This window comes from Tyto alba, unplaced genomic scaffold, assembly GCF_018691265.1.
Source record: "Tyto alba isolate M040663 unplaced genomic scaffold, T.alba_DEE_v4.0 Super-Scaffold_38, whole genome shotgun sequence".
NCBI lineage: Eukaryota > Metazoa > Chordata > Aves > Strigiformes > Tytonidae > Tyto > Tyto alba.
In genome coordinates, this window is record NW_024881313.1 from 17,084,822 (window position 1) to 17,102,070 (window position 17,249).

General features: G+C 41.3%; 1 protein-coding gene across 3 annotated transcripts; it reads right to left on the reverse strand.

The window, feature by feature from the left end:
- Positions 1–7,509: 7,509 nt before the first annotated feature.
- On the reverse strand, positions 7,510–16,983 carry CLDN12 (claudin 12). 3 transcript variants are annotated; one of them, XM_042802140.1, is made up of 4 exons: positions 16,859–16,983; positions 15,431–15,500; positions 13,972–14,039; positions 7,510–11,525 (listed from the first exon to the last, which is right to left on the reverse strand). In XM_042802140.1, exon 4 carries the CDS (start codon positions 11,504–11,506, stop codon positions 10,769–10,771), a length of 738 nt encoding a protein of 245 aa, XP_042658074.1. In that variant the 5' UTR covers positions 11,507–11,525; positions 13,972–14,039; positions 15,431–15,500; positions 16,859–16,983; the 3' UTR covers positions 7,510–10,768. The 3 variants fall into 3 exon arrangements, with proteins under 3 accessions (XP_042658074.1, XP_042658075.1, XP_042658073.1); XM_042802141.1 differs by lacking the exon at positions 16,859–16,983 and adding an exon at positions 16,583–16,600; XM_042802139.1 differs by lacking the exon at positions 15,431–15,500.
- Between the last annotated feature and the right edge of the window lie 266 nt (positions 16,984–17,249).

Here is a 17,249-nt window from a genome sequence, read left to right on the forward strand (position 1 = left end):
TCTGAGGACATGACTAATAAATATCCCAGGGAAGAAGGAGGACCTCTTTTTTTTATTTATTTATTTTTTCCTCAGTTGCAGGTCCAGCTTAAATGCATATTGGCTTCATATTAAGGCATTGTTGAAGTCATGCAAGAAAGTACACGTGAGGTCTAGAACATTGTTAAAGTGTGGTACTAACTGTGATTAAATACCTACAGGGAGCAGATCTGCTGAATAAGAATGTGCACCTTCATACAGTCATCCTTAAGAGGGTACTCAGATTTTAATAAAATGGCTGTTACAACTATCTTCTTAAAATTCAAAGTATTAATAATACCATTTTATAGAGGAAAAGGTGCAGCCATGAGTTCAGGCTATTTCTCAAGGTCAAACAAAGAAAATTAGATCTTCCAGGTCAATATCCAACTTGTGTCTTCTAATAACTGTCCTTCCATAAATAATCTTCACTGAAACAGAACTCCTAGAGATCCTAATATTTAGAAGTGGTAAGTATCGTAAACAGATTAGCTCCAGTCCTGCAAATACACAGATAGCAGATATTTGCAGGGATTAAAACAATGCAGTATAGAGGGGAAGTTTTATACTTTATTCAAGGTTTTGCAATTTTGGTATAAATATAATGGCCCAATTTCATCTTTCAGGCAAATCCTGAGATTAAACCAGAGATTAAATTGTCTGTTAAATGGTCTTAATAAATTCAGCCATAATCAGCTGAATACTACTGGGACACTTAAAGTAAGTCAGTTTTCCCAACTGATGTGGGTCCTTGCTGTCATGGAAGTAAGATTTGCGTCCATGGTGAATTTTGGCTTGCAAAGAGGGAGCCTATGAGAATATACAGGATCACTTCAGTATCTCTGTTAAGGGTGGTGGTAAATAGCAGCTGATTTTCTTTGGTTTTCGTTGTACAGTACTCAGCTGATCACATGCTTAATATTTAGGAAGTAAACATACTGTTCAAAGAGTATCTGCATAACTACTCAATTGTCTTTTGGCTATACCGAGAGATAAAGATGTTTGTCTCATCAAAAAGACATATAGTGAAATTTTTTGCCTTCTGACTGTCACAGCTCATGTTACATGTGTGGGTTTTTTGAAAAGGAATAGCTGTGAATAGAACTGCTGTGCACACCATTCTGCAGAATGGTCAATAGTACTGAACCACAGTCAAATTGAATTATATTCCATTGTTATATTTATTGTAATACTACTGTGACCAAAATGACAAGCCAAGTGCTTCAAAACTTGTATTTCAGTAAAATCTGACAATGCATAAACAGCTGTCAACATTTAGTTCTCTCCAATATTTCAAACGAGGGAGAGCAATGAATTTCATAATATGACATGTACTGATCTTATCACTTCTAACAGGGCTAACTAATTTATTTTGAAAACTATTGGACTTCTCTAGACAAAAACAAATTGTTAAATGCAGTGTTTCTTGGATGGAAGAGTGGATTTGTTTTTTGGCTGAGCGGTGTTGCACAAAAAATGGACAGAGTGTTTAAGAAAAATAATGATTGAGATCTTGGCACAGGGTATTGTTCAGATCTCCCAAACAGGTTGGTTGCAGTCTGGGTAGCAACAGGAGTTGCTGGGTCAGATGAGACTTCCCTAACCACTTCTTTGCTCAGTTCTCCCATCCCAGCTGGCCCCTGATCCTGTGCGACTACTTCAGCACATGCATTATCCATTGCTGTAGATTATTTTAAACTAAAACATCTTACAGTATTAACTGCATGCAAAAGGACTGTCTTGTGTCACCATTTCTGCACCTACAGGAGCAGTTTCTACAGACTATTTACCAGCATCTTATCTGTGTGCAATCTGGTCAGTTCTGCAGCAGGAATCACCAAGAGTCTGGAAGGGCACGATGCTCCACCCAGGATGTTAAATGACACATTTAGGTGTAGAAATTTGTCTTGGCACAGCAGGAGCTGCATGGGAGGAATCCTCAGGACTGTCTGAAGTCACCACCTGAAGATCTCCCACAAGGGTTAGATCCTTTGTTGTGGAACTGATGAGGAGCTGGGTCTTTCACCTTGTCTTTGCTCAGTTGAGTGTCTCTTCTGTGCAGGGACTAGCTGAGGAGTTCCTGGGCCACTCAGGGAGTTAATGAGTTTAGCACACTATGTGTGTACATGGGGACATCCCTAAGACCCCACTACACCACAATTATAACTAGAGGACGACTTGACTTTCATCCATATGGCTCACACAAAACTTAAATTCCACAGCTCTTGCCACAGCACCTCTGTAAATGAAAACCATGCTGAACAGCATTCATCCATCTGTGAAATAAGATAGGCAACTCGTGATTTCCTGTGGGTTGCTTTCTGTCTTGAGGTTTAACCGGGCACAGGCTCTCCCTGGGAACATGGTTATAACGTCACACGGATCACGCTGTTCTGCTTTATGCTGTTTAAAATTGCTGCTGCTCTCGAGAGAAATCTGTTTCCAAAATTCTGCTTTTCTTTTTTCGCCAGAATGAATTAATATAATGAGACTTAATTTCATGTTCTGTATTTATCATTGGCTTTGTCTTATTAAATCTCCTCAGTCATAGCTGGGGCAAGAGAGACATTGTAGAGCTACAATCAATTGGGGTAGGGTAAACAGGAGAGTCACAAAGTATAACAGCCCAACAGAACAGAGGTCCTGTTACATTCCAGCAATGAATAACTCCACTTGATTTAAGACATTGGCTTAACAAACTGACAGAAAATATCTCTTGGCTGCTATTTCCCAGGACTTATCTAACTTCTGAAAGATTTATTTTGTTAAAACTGATAAAGATCAGCTAACAATTTAATGCCAAAGTATGGGAGAAGTATTTATCCACACAGTTGCTCTTATTTAGACCATTTTCTAAATTGTGAGGGGACAAGATTTTCTCTGGGCATTTCACAATCTATATCATAATGTTAACATACTGTTTCAGTTGGACACTGGATCTTTTTCTTAATATTGCATATTTTCTGGCTTGTCAGCACTTCAGCTTTTCTTCCCCCTGCTGCAGACTCGGATTTGGTTGAGAATAATATATAGCTATGAAAAGACTGTAGTACTGATACCTCATGTATCTCTGTTTTGATTATTTTAAATATAAAGTGCTAATATAATTTGATCCTTGAATCAAACAACGTATTTTAAGATTCCTAATATGAAAACATCTTGCTGTAGCTTTGAGCTATCTTCCTCTCAACATCACCTTGTTTCAGGCTAATTAAGAAGTTGTATCTGTATCTAGTTATTTTCTAGGAGTTTTGTGCAGTACCAGTTCTACACCATAACAGAAAAGGAATCCCTTCTATTCTTTTTTTCATATGCAATATAAAATCCCCATATTTAAAAACAGGAATGTATCATTCCACCACACATTCCAGAATTACTTAACCTGGAATCATCACTGTAGCAAGATATATCTTGCTCCTTTGAATAAATTAAGATACAGAGAAGTTAGTGTTGATTACCATGTCACTTAGTTTCACAATATAGCCTCATCTGTACTATCCAAAGCAGAGAACAACTGTTTCAGAATGTAGTAGCATTACAAGTGTTCCAGTGGACACATCATCCTGCCCAAATCTCCTTGCTTGTGGTATGGAACCGGGATGTCGAGGATTGGAAGTTTACAAATGTCTGCCATCACACACCAGGCATTTTCAAAACAAGTCTGATCAAATCCTTGTTTTGATTTAGAGATTCTTCCTTTCTAGATAGTGGGTAACAGATTTGTTTATGACTGGATTATATACTGAATGGGGATTTTCAATTTATACCCGATGTGCAGATTTCTGGTGTTTTCCCCCATGCCTGTGCCAATGGAAAAGGAAGTTCTGCTGTCTGCAGTTATGCACTTACCCAGCAAGAGGTACAATAATCATGGTGGTTGGACACAGACAATATTTTCAGGAAAGGTAATAATCAATTCAAGCCTTATAGGGAACTTAAAGAGCTCAAGAAAACAAATGAATAGCTTTCAGCCATTAGGATCTTGTGTTTATTCCTGTTAGGAGAAAGATGTGACAGCTGGGTACAGAAATAAACCAAAGGAAATGTGTTAAATTGCTACAGTAGAGGATTATCAATAACAAAATGAAATGAAAACATTGTAAAAATAGCTGTGAGAAAAAATGATCTCCAGAGCCAACCCAGGAAGCACGATCAATTTTAGTTTGCTAATTTACAATAGTATTCAAGCAAATCCACTTGTAGGCTGCCTTATCTATGACAGACCATACAGAAGCTTCTACAGACCCTCATGCCATCTCTGGCACCCTGCAAAAATAAGGAGGCGTTGCCTGAGACATTGTCTTGTAAAAGCTGCCTACCGGAGGGCTCTTGTGGAAATCTGGACCCCGAGAACTGACTTACCCGTGCTAGGAAAGCAGGAAGAACCTGGAATTCTTTTTGGAATGGAGCTGCCCATGAAACAGGCAGCTATGATGCATAGGAAGGGTCTTAGAAGAGAAGGACAATTTTCTAGGGACAGAAACTGTTAAAGACAACCTTTCCTCTTAAGAAATAGTAATTTACTTAGCTGACTTGAGAGTCAAACTCAAATGCTGTAGGTTTTTTTGTACTTCATTATGCATACACAAGCAGCTCAGAGGCATATTTAATCAAATTGTGTTGTTTTCATATTATCTAAGACCTTTTTGAGTTCTTTTCCTGTGTTTTACGCCAAAAAGTCTCCATGACGTGTTTGAATCTTACCAGGAGTAGTGAAATCTAGTCCAACCAAATTCTGTTCTGCTCAGTGTTCAAGATCTCCCTCCTACAGGAGCTCTAAGCAGATTAGTGCTGAGAGCCTGAGAATTATAGCTCTCAGATGACTTCTCAAGCGAGGCATACAGGCATCAGCCGCTAAGATTAGTGATTCTCAAGGTTCTCATAACTCCTTGGCTAATTAAGGTGCAGACACATGGTGTTTGAAAGTGTACATGCAAACTAAATGGAACTGATGTACCATAATGAATGATGAACCCTGTAACCCAGTGGTAGCCGACAAAAGAACTGCTGAAGGCCCCACCAGCACCTCTGTATTTGCTATGATGAAATGCCAGAAACCTCCTGTGCTGTGGCTGCCTACGTGCCACCAAGCTCGCAGAGCCAGCAGTTTCCCAGTTGTTAGGCTGACTCTCTGAATTATTTGCAAGGGAAAAGTCCTCACCTCCGTGTTGTGGAGGTCAGCAGCATTTGGTCAGAGTTGCAGATGACAAGTCAGATCTGAAGGTGCCTGCACTACAAGCCTAAGAAAGAATAGAAAGGTGAATATTTTATTTTGATGACTGGGCTTGTATTTTCAAGAACTTCTCTGGGAGATACGTAATTATATAATTGAATCAAGTAGAATAGGCAGCCAGATTTGTGCAGTCTGATTTATCTGCAGCTGTACTGTAAAAACAATGCCCTCCCAGGGAGCCTATTTTATGGGAATGTAATTCCTTGTCAGCTGCTTCCCGACGTGATACTTTTGCCAGAAAATCCAACCTGTCTGTAAGACACTTTAGCACAGCAGAAGAACAAACCTAAGTGCTTTATTGTTGCTGACTTGATTAAAAACAGTTCAATAAGTCATCCATGATGCTGAGTCTTCAGGTAACACTAAACCATTCAGATCTAACCTATAAGTTAATGCAAATATCTTAATTACTGGCACTAAAACAGGACCCTTTTTAGGAAACACTTATTTTTGATGTAACTGCCAGTATTTATTTAAACTCCAGCGTGAATTTGTAAATGATCTTACGTATTTGTTTATGACTATGTTGTGGCTTTGGGAAGAAAACTAGTGCAGTATCAATGGTTATGGACCCTCTAACTGGTGGAAGTGCTGTAATACTGGGTAATGAGACTAGAGACTACTGCCCGGTGCTCAGCCTCTACATCTCCTTGCAGCTGCTACACCCAAAAAACAAAACCCCCATCCCTTGCTGACCAACATCTGAATGAGCAAGTTAACTGGAACATAGATAAAAAGCAATTTTGAAATCAGAAACCACCCTCTTACCTTTTGATGAGTCCTCTGTGCGTCCAGCTCGATAAATGTTGATGAAGCAGTGGAACAGAAAACATACAAAAGAAGTTTGTGCTGCTTCTAAGGTGTGTTACCTGCCTGCTCAGTGGATACACAAAGGGGTAAGTAACATTACAGACCTGCTGAACCACATATGTGCACTCAGTTCCTGTGAAATAAACCAGGAAAATCTGCCAAGAGATTTGTTTTCAATGAGCACAAATATGTGGGGTAGTTTTTTAGGAATTTTAATATGAAAAAAAAATGAGGCATTGCCATGTTTCAGGAGAAACGGAGTTCTCTGCAGTATTGATGTCAACACCCAACTAGCCCCTAGGTTTATACCAGCTCTTGGAGACAGGAACCCTGCCTGAAAGTTGACAGCAAAGGAGGAAATGAACCCACAGAAGCAGAGAAGATAAAATAATTTTTCTACCCCCTCAAGTGAGTTGTAGTGCTGGCAACTGCTTTATACTGTGCATACTCCATGAGAATTGTTCTCTTATTAACATTATTTCCCCAAACAGATAAAACCCCAGTTTACTAGAATGCCAGTTTAGAATACTAAAAATCTACAGGGGAATTACCAGGAAGTCTCATAATATTCTGCATAAATAATCCAGGTTGTTTTGTGAACTTGCACCATGGCATCAGCATTTCTAACGCTCAAAGAGTTCATATTTTGCCCCAGCAATGGGGAAAGGCTTGGTACTGACTCACCATAATGCTGCTGAGCTGTAGGTGCCAGGAGCAGCACACAAGCAAAGCGTCACTAACCACTACTGTCGTTCTGGGCTGTCACAAGTCCCTGGGGTGCCCAAATGACTGTCACAGGTCAGGCAGTAGCATATTGTCCAGCTGACAGCACAGCCGGCACAGCAGAGGGGAGAGGGCAGGAGGAAGACCACCTTTGCCTTTCTTGTGTGACACTAGCACAATGCAAATCTTACCAGTCTAGGAAAAAACTAACCCAGGACAGTTTTCAGCTGGATTAGCAAGTTGCACTAGGTGAATAATGTTTGAGTGAGCGGCAGAACCGAGGCGGGGAAAGAGATGGGGCTTTGGGCACGGGATGGGGACTGCGCTCTCTGCCACATCACGCTGATACTCTGGCTCTGCTGTGGGGGCTGAACCAGAGCCTGGCCGCAGGCAGAAAAAAAGGCATCTTCTAGATTAAGGGAACTCACTCTCTTTCTTTGAAAAGGAAGAGGAATCCTAGAACTTCTTCAGACTAGGTTACAATAAAAATAAAGGGAAATTATAAGTAACAGTCAAGCTTTCGGAAGGTGGGAGAAGGGTTGGTTTCAATTTTTTGTTTTGTTTAAAGCAGGAGTCCTATGAACGTAGGGAGTTAAAATGCAGTATACACAACATTTTAAGCCTGCTAAGGCATCTGAAACAGTCTGGCAATCAGTATCAAACAGGTAGTCTTTCATATCCTAGCAGTTACCATTTTCACTAAATTAATCAAAATAAGCTGCATCTGTATGAGAACATTTTATTAAAAATACGTATCTTCTGTTTCACATAAAAAGAACCAACACTAATTAAACACAATTTAAGAAGTTGGACAGGAATTACTTGAAAAAAATACAGATTTCTGTAATCCCAGAGCGCCCAACCTTTGACTGCATGAGCCACAAATCAAAACTTTTGTGTTCAAGGCCCAGAGTGCCTGTCCCGTACACAACAAAGCTGGTCAGAAGCAGGGGTGCTAACCACTCCACAGCCGCTGTTCCCCAGCAGAGATACACGCGGGATACATGAGATCTTCTCCCCAAATCCAGGGGGGCCCGTCACTCCCCAGCCCTGCTGCTGGGCACGACAGTAACCTTAGCAAAAGAAATGCTGGAGTAGCACTCGGCTCAAGTGTCACAGGTTGGCCACCTCTTTCTGTAAGGAAGGAGAAATACAGCACAGCACTTGCAGTTAATTTCACTTAGGATCCAGCAGAAAATCACATTAACAGCACTGTTGAAAGAAACACAGCCGTGCCTCAGTGATACAACAGGATACAACAGTCTTTTCGATAAAGATGACCTTAACTGAAACCTACGCCAGAATCCAGTAACTTTTGGATCTCCACTTTTCGTAACTCAGATCCATCTCAAACTTCTGGAAAGACACAATTTTCAAAGCAACAAGTTATCAGCTTAGGCAGCAGCAAATACTGATTCGAAGTTTAGTGCATAAAAATCAAAGTCAGAATACAAAAGAGCTGTCAGACACATCTACTATTTAAAGTGTACAGAACAAAACACTGGCTGCATTTTCTCTCTTGTAGAAAACATCAGTTTACCCGTCTGCCTTCCTTGCTCTGGAGAATGCTGATGATTCAGCTCCTTTTAAAGTCACTGAGAGATGTATTCATCATCCCTTCAAAATGATCAAAATGCTTTGTAAATTCAGGCTCAAAAAGCATACCAGACACTGACTGTAAACTAACATTTACTGGCCAACTCATAACTTAAGCAAGGCACAATCAAGAAAAGACACTGGAGTGATGGGGAAACAAGCTGATGTGAAATCACAAACCAGTGGTCCCTTTGCTTTGGCCTGACAAAGCATCTAAGGATATGGGCAGCTGAAACAGTAACAGTATCTAAGGTCTGACAACCACAGTAACTGTAAAGCAAAGTTCAATTTTGAAGAAAAAAAAAGAGCTGGCTTCCATGTCATTATACATGTTCTAATCCCATACAAGTCATGATCTGGTTAAAATAACATAAAATAAAATAAATTAAAAAAAAAAGATACTTCATATAACATCTTATCTTGTAAACCTAACAGGGCACTCAATTCATGTAACTTCAGAGGCCTACCTCCTTAACTATTCTTTATCATCTACAGCGTTAATTCCTTAGACTGCAATTTAATCAAGCATTCTGCCTGAAAGGCCTGTCACTTTACTGACTGTGCTGGGAATTTATGACAGAGATCAACTTCCTCACTCAGTCCACTGAAGTCCAAGGTCTACCAGGTAAAACTCTATCACAGATGATAACAGAAGAAGATTTGCCCAGCACAGCATTTGTTCCTATTTCTAATACGTGGAAAAGGGAATTAACTGCCTTCCAGGACCTCAGATGAGTTTGCAAAACTGGAATTAAAGAACTCTATTTGACTTTTCAGCAAAGGAAATTTGTTCTGAGATTAATGAAATACAAATATCCAGTAAGCTCCAGAATGCCACCAAATGAAGTAACTTTCCTTACTGGAATGATGTCTTAAACACAAGATCTCAGTTTGTCAAAATCTGAGCAAATCTGAGCAAAACTTGCCTTAATTATAACACTTCAACTCACTGCCATCAAATTTCCAAGTAATTGCAAAGCCCATGTTGAAAAGCTTTGATCCTTAGGGCTGACCTGCTCTGCATTTTAGAAAGAAAAAAAAAAAAAAATTAAAGACATCCCAGGTTGAGAATTTATAATCCCTCCTCATCCTTGTAGAGCTACAAGGTGAAGCTCACAAGTTATACAAAACCTCATCTTTCAGAAAACCGGATTAGGAAACTGTTTCCAGCTGTGAGGTGACAGCGTAAGAAATAACTGGATTTTAAAATAGCTCAACTTGAAAGGTGTTGAAGAACAAGGCCGAAAAGGTTAAGTCTCAATCAGTAATTAAATAAGCTACAGCATGAAGAGTCCAACAACCATAAAGATCGACTCTGAAAAATACACAAGCTCACTGTTACTTGTATATACACTAAAAAAAACAAAGCAAAACAACAAAATCCATCTAGATTTAAAAATCTCTCCCCAGGGTTATAAACCCCTTCCTAAAGAGATGTTGTTACAGCTTGTGTACAGTGTTCCAAAAGACTTTTTCACAGCCTTCAGAATTCTTCGTCATTTTCCTAATCCATTTTCCAGTGAGTGACATTTCTCTCCGGAACTGAATAACACTTTAAAGCCTACTTGAAAATCCATCTTTAAGATGGCCTTCAAATAATATATTCAAGTTTCTAAACAGAATTTAAAAATACAAGTGGTTTCTGTTTTAATCACAAAATAGATCTAGTAAATTTGCTAACATTAAAAAAAAGACTAGAAATAAAATTCACAAAACTTCCTAGCCTCCAGTAATTCACAAAATGCTATTACAGTACAGAAGAACATTATTAGTTCCATCAGCTTTGTTTCTTCTGATAGGTACTTTGAAAAGAAAGGGTAATTTGGCACTAATTCTATTCTAGAAGTTCTTAAATGGGTAGCTTTCTGTGCGCGCAGTGGAAAGCAAAGAACAGTGCTGCACAACCGAATTAGTCTGCCAAATACCCTTTTCAGACATCACATCTTGAAGTACGTGTGTCTAGATGAACAAGAAACTCAGTGAAGCCCCTGCACCCAGTTCCACTGTCTGAATTTGGATAATGCATGGGTGCAAGGGTCCACCTATGTAGCTTTTACAATGGGATCAGAATCTAATAATAGCTTATCAAATATCAAAGAGGTTCAAACCTGCTTTTATCTCAGTAAACTGAAGGATGAACGGATACTATTGTCAGTGTACTGTCCCAGCATTAGCAGCAATTTTGTCTGCAGTGGGCTCAGAGTTAAAAAAAAATGTTGGTCAGAAAGTAACACACAAGAATAGCAGTGGACTTGCTGAACTCGGGTCTCCATTACTTTGCACCTTGGAAACTTGACCTTACAAATGATTATGCTCAGTGCAAGGCAGCAGAGAGAATCAAGCCTGCAATTTTCACGGTTTGAACTGGGCTTCCACAATTCTGTCTTCTTAAGATGCATGTGTCACAACAGGAATATCAATTTCTATGGCAGAGAGGCGAGAGCGTGCAGAATACGGCTGAGAAGCATAGCTGTGCATGCTAGGGGCATGGGAATAGAGGGGTTGCCAGAAAGGAGAAGGGAGGCTTTTACACGCGCAGTACCACAGAAACAGCAGAACAGAAGTGAAAAACAGACCGCCAGCACTGGCAATGGCAATAAATACAGAGATGTCAAAGCTAAAGACAGGCTCATATTTTCTGTTCAGATAATTGTTATAAAAAATGACCCAGATAGATGGAGTGAGACAAATAGCACACGCAAGCAGGAACAAGAGGCCAGCCACGAGATGGCAGCCTGCACTGTTTACAAGGCATTTGGCCAATTTGACGTTTGGCACAGTGGATACAAAGGCTGTGTTACACATGCCAATCAAGCAGAGAAACAGAGCTGAGACAGCAGTAAACATACTCAGTGGAAGGGCAAACTGAAGAACACGCAAATCCAGTTGATCAACAGCAGTGTACCACTGTGGGTCATAGATCACACAGTCTCTGCTCCCATCAAAGCGAGCACACTTGATCCAGAGTCCAGTATAAACAGTCACATTCCTCTCATTCTTGTTGAATGTGTACAGTCTCATTTGCCTCCAGTTTGGAAGCAAAACTGCTGCAAGGAGTCCAGCTACTGAGGCTGTTCCACTGAGGAAGGCCAGTACCGTTGCTGCATGAACATCCCGACAGCCCATGCTGACCCACAGTCGTTTCCTGCAATTAAAAAAAAAAAATAAAATTTAAAATTCAGTAGGTGCAAGTTTTTGGGACACTGGACTGACCACTTTTGACTTGTGCCAGGTTAATAAACTTGTGTGGCAGCTGGTAGGCTGTGGCAACTTCTTTGCCTCACACACTTATGCAGAGGTAACACTACCAAGTTCACGCTTCAATGAAACCTTAGATTATTTCACAGACTGTTATGACTGCTCAGCTGACAGACTGCTAAATTCACCATGTTCAAGACCAAAAAAAGAGCACTTTAACATGTGATTCTACACAGACTTTCAGCTTGTGTCACTGCATGGACTTTCAGAGTCTGGCTGCAGAAAGTGAACCACTGAGTGAATGTGACTTAAGAAGTTCACCTCTCCCTCAGCTGGCAGCTCCCTCTCTTTAGCCCACAGTTAGTATCAGAGCACGTGTTCAGTCCTACCACACTGCTGCATGAGTAAAAGGCAATTGTTTAAAACCACCATCACTTGACTGGACGAGGAATACAGTTATACACATTTTACATAGGCCAAATCATTGACGAGAGCCAACAGCTAGTAGAGAAGGCTCTGCTGAGTAATCTACTATTTTTTCAAAAGCAATTAACAGTTCTTCCACACTACTTCTGCCTTTCAAAACCAGATGCCCAAGCACACGAACAATTCCAGAAAGCAAATGGCTTTCCAGCTTTCACATTTTCCTCTTCAGATGAGGTGTTAAAGAACACTGCTTCCTTTCCAGTATAATCGTTGTTTGCGTACCTAGTACAGCCTCTTGCCTGCAGAGATCCTGGGAAACAATCTCAGTGATGGGTCTTCTGAGAGCCACTAAGTCATGAAATCCTACTGAAATTTCTTCCAAAACATTATACTGCATCGTGCTGATTTGTCTAAAGTCACAAAATGATTCTTTAGGCACCAGAAGTTCTACCTAATGCACATACAAATAACTGAATCTCTGTATCTCAGAAAGGTTAGACATGGCTGCAACCAAAGAGAAAACTGGATCTGATCCCTCACTATCCTTCCACAGCTGCAAATACCATATGCCCAGGGAACTTTTCAGGAAAGGAATTTACATGTATACTGGAAGCAGATTATGAGCATTATACAGCTATACATACCTATACAGCTAGTCAGCATGCTATGGATTTATAGACAAATAAAGAAAGTCCAGTGTGTTTTGTAAGAAAACATTAGGCATTTATTTACTTTTTATGCCATCTAACCCTGAAGGATTGCAACGGTATGTGGGTAACTTAACTGCTGATCATACTCTTTTAAAAAAGCACTGCTGAAAAGAAATAACGATGGCCACATTTATGCTAAAAATACACCTTATTCATCAAAAAGATGGCATTACATTTTTGCTAATAGCTGAGTGTGGGCAAACTACTGTTCTCATGGCAGTAACCTTTTCAGATAGTGGGTCATTAATAGGTTACTTCCCAGGTAGAGGGACCCAAGACTTATTTCCATCATAATTGAATTAACATTATACTTAACCTCAGCTTCAGTAAGGTCAATGCAACCAACTTGCAAGGAAATGGAACTATAACAAATGAGCTTGAGGGGTAAACCTAATTCTGTTCTCCTCAAGCTTGATACTTTTGCTCTTCCATAAATAAAGCTGGAATAATCACAAGCCTGATCATTTTCAGAAACCTACTGTTTCTCCAAATTAATTTGCAATAGTAGATGATGAAAATCTGGGCAGAGTTAATGCAGTGTGGGCAAGAAGTGAAGTGAGGTTCACCCATATTCTCTAATACAAAAGGATGGAAGGAAAAAAAAAAAGGTTATTTTTCTTTCCTTCTGCATTATCAAAGTATAGATATGACAAGGACTACATAGCAAGGACTTAGGACAGACAGCATGTGAAAATTTGTGTTTTTCTATTACCTCTGATGTGCCAGTTACATGGACAGAAGTCTTCAGTCTCTAGTTCATGCTGTGGTTGCCAGGTGTGTTTAGGCCACTCTGCATATCTTGTTTTTGCTGGCTTGGTAGATGTACCAAGGGGGGGGAGGGGGGTGGCACGCTGGTGTTGGGTGGGTTTTTTTTTGTTTGGTTTGGGTTTTTCTCAGTTGTTTTGGGTTTTTTTTGGTTGGTGGTAGTATTTGTTTTCTGGAGGGTTTTTTAGTTTGTTTGTGGGGTTTTTTTTTTGTTTGTTTGTTTTTAAGAGAAATAAAGAATGAGAGTCCTTAATGTTTCTCTTTGGGTAGGAAGGGAATGACATAGAAAATAGCTCATTTTCCCATTAGAGGGTATCAAGGAAAAATGAATTTGTAGGTAAGACATCCACAATGCCCCATCAGGGGAAACTTGTCTCATCTTGCAAATACTGCTAGCTTTATAGCTGTAATTACAGCTTCAGTTACAACTCCCTGATTAAGACAGTAACAAAACAGATGTTATTTTAATTAAAATGGATCCGGTGTACTCACCCGCAGTGTGTCGAAATTAAGACAAACCTTAGCAACTTTTAGAAGCAGGAAAAAAGGTGCTACTGGATCTAGAAAACAGAGCAAAGAGAGAGTCAACATCACATTTGTTTCATGGAATTTCAGCAACAGTGTTTACATTGTAGTTCAGAAATAAGGAATCTCCGATATATTTACATTAGCCCAACTCCATCACCTTCCTCCAATTTCCTCTTATTTAAAAAACAAAGCTCAAACTACTTTATATTACTCTCCCAGGATTTTTTCTGAAAGCATGTTCTCTTTCTATCCACTCATCTCTGTCTTCATGCAATGGATAAAAAACTGTTTCTTATGGGTATTCCAAGACACAAAGACGTTCTTATCCTGAATTTTTATTTCTAGCAAAAAAAAAAAAAAAATCCATATAAAGCCATATAAAATCATTGTTTCGAATTTTGGATTCCAAGCTGTGCTTTAACAGCAGGCAGGAAGAGGTACAATGATCTTTTTAATTTCAGAGAACAAAACACAGACTCCAAACTGTTTATATACTTGTGGCTCTCTATTCCTTTCTGGCTCCTACACAAAGGTTTTATGGAAAAGGAAGAAAGGCAAGAAGTACTGGTGATGCCTTTTCAATGGCTGTCCAGCTTTTCCAGAGGAAGAAAAAGGATCCTCTCATGGATTGTGTTTATACCCACATCTGGGCTCCACACCACTGAGTCCCAAGAGCAACTCTGCAAGTCGTAATAGCAAAATCATTTTTCTTCTGGACAGTGTCAGACTTACAAGCCTGTCATTATGTGACTAAGAGCTACAACCTAAAGGGCAGTTTGCTGTACTAACATATACAAGGACATAAAGTTTATTCTAAATGACCTATATCAAAACCTGGAATATTATAAGATTTATATATGTGTAGTCTCCTAGGGTGCAGCATCAAAGAAATTCTTCTATCAAACCACCTAAGCAAGAGAGAGACCTTACAGGACACATTCATGCAACCCAAATGTTTCACAAAATGAGAAAGTGAATTTCCAAGTCTAGAATCCTCCAATATGAGCGTAAGACACAGAAATGCAGACTCAATCAAATTGAGCATCCCACTGTATTTCTACTACCCAGTTAATTGACTAAGACTGCTATGAGTAAATGTGGCAATTTGGGCAAACTAACTGTGCAGGGCTGCAGAGGTCAGTATCAACATGTTCAATAGCATTTGGAGAAGCACCAGCTTTTTTTTTTTTTTTTTTTTTTTATAGTTTGGATTTCAAAAAATAAAAGTATTGCTGCAGAGCTTGGAGCAGCTGCTTTTTATTCACTAACATTTCTGAGCAATTTTCAAGCTTTCTGTGCATTTATCAGCAACTGAAGCCAAGATAAACATATAGATCTCCCTCTGAAGGTTCACACCCCAAAATACCAGCCAGTGCTCAGTAACAACCATAATTAAGTAGAAAATTAGTACTGGCAAACAAACCTGTCATAAAGGGAGCTGTGCCCAGCCCAGGAGTCCCTCCCATTCAATGATGAAAACCTGTGGCCACCAGCTGTTGTAATAAACAGATACAGAGCAGGTATAGAATTTTCTACAGTGTCCAACTCAGAAAACCCTCCATTTCTGCAGACATGAAGTTTCTTTTCCTCTATCTGTTTAGCCCGTCTGATTTAATTCTCTATCACTAGTGGTGGTTAACAACCAGGGACCTCGGTCACTTCTGACCTGGCTGTCAAAGGGAAGCAGTCCAACCACACTTTGGCCAGGATAGGTGAAACCCTGTCTTGCCTGAGATTCTAGACTCAAGCTTCTTACACTCCAAGCATTTTACAGCTGTAATACTCCAGCCTCTTATATTCGATCCACAAAAGTTACCAGTCCTAATACCACTTCAGGGACAGATTTTACCATGGCTTCTATTCTAAAGATCCATGTTGCCATAACAAGAGATGCTGGCCAAAGCTGGTTAAAAACTGTTACACTATAAACTGCCCACAAGCTAAAGAAAAATGAAGAAATAAAAAAAAAAAAAAAGCATTTACTAGAGACACAATTCAGCAATGAGTAAAGCCAGCTCTGTTCCCTTGCATAGTCTTGAGAAGGCAATGGTCTGGAAACAGCCACTGTTCTATAAAGCCCTGCAGGTGGCAGGTCACAGAAAGTACAATTTATAAACAAAAGCATTCGCTAACTATCTACAACAGTATTATCAGTTTAAAACAATTATTATTACGAGTTTTGGATAACTGACCACCAGAAACTGGAGGCCAACAGCTATCCTGTTTCAAGATAATCAGAAGTAACTGACACAGAATCAGTGCCACCAGTTAATGTTTCTCTTCTAGAAACCAATCACACAGTTTCAAGGTTTCCAAAACTCCTATTACAATTAAATCCAGCTGTACAGGATTAGAATTAACATTCCTAGCTAATACTTTAGGATTACCAACAAAAACTTGTGATTATTTTACCAACCGATTTGGAAAAAAAAAAACAAAAACAAAACAACAGATGGCGCAAAGCCGCGGCCGGAGCGGAAATCACCCGCCCCCCGCCGAGGCGCTGGGCAGCTGCCGGGCGCCGCCGGCCCCGGCTCGCAGGAGCCCGCTCCCTCCCAGCCGCCGCGCACGAAACCTGTCGGGCTGCGAAGCCAGACTTGCGGGGACAAACCGGGAAGGGCCGCAGAAACCGCCTGTTCCACTCTCCCCCCCGCCGTCCTCACCCTGTGCCTACCGGCGGCGGGCGGAGCGGGCAGCCCCCGCGCACCGCCCCCTCAGCGGCCGCGCGCCAGGCCGCCAGCCCCCCTCACGGCCAGGCGGCCGCGGGCAGCTTCCCCCGGGGCGCCGCTGGGACAGAGCCACAGCCGGAGTCGGGGCCTCGTCCACGCTCACTCCCTCTCTCGCCGCTCACCTTCCCGTCAGGGCGCGGGGGCACACGGAGAAGGCACCATCGCCGCCGCGCCGCCCGGCCTCCGCCCGCCGGAGCCGCCTCTCTCCTCCCCGGCTCCCGGGAGGCCGCGGCAGCGGCGGGGCGCCCAGAGGCTTCTGGGGTTGTAGTCCAGCGCCGCCGCAGTGCCAGCCCCGAGCTCCCACCCCACGCACTACAACTCCCGGCGTCCCCAGCGGCGCGGCCCCCGGGCCGCAAGGCGGGGCCGCGCCGGCTCCCTCTGGGCCTCCACGCCCGGTCCGCGGGGACGAGCCGGCCGTGCCCGCGTTTGGGGGGAACTGCGATTCGCAGGCAGCCCCGCGGCCGGAGAAACCGGTGTTTCGGAACACATTCCTCAAACCCGTCAGCTGGTTGA

What these genes read in the sequence shown, in the direction of transcription:
- CLDN12 (XM_042802139.1), bottom strand. Translation starts at nt 11,506, where the DNA reads ATGGGCTGTCGGGATGTTCATGCAGCAACGGTACTGGCCTTCCTCAGT.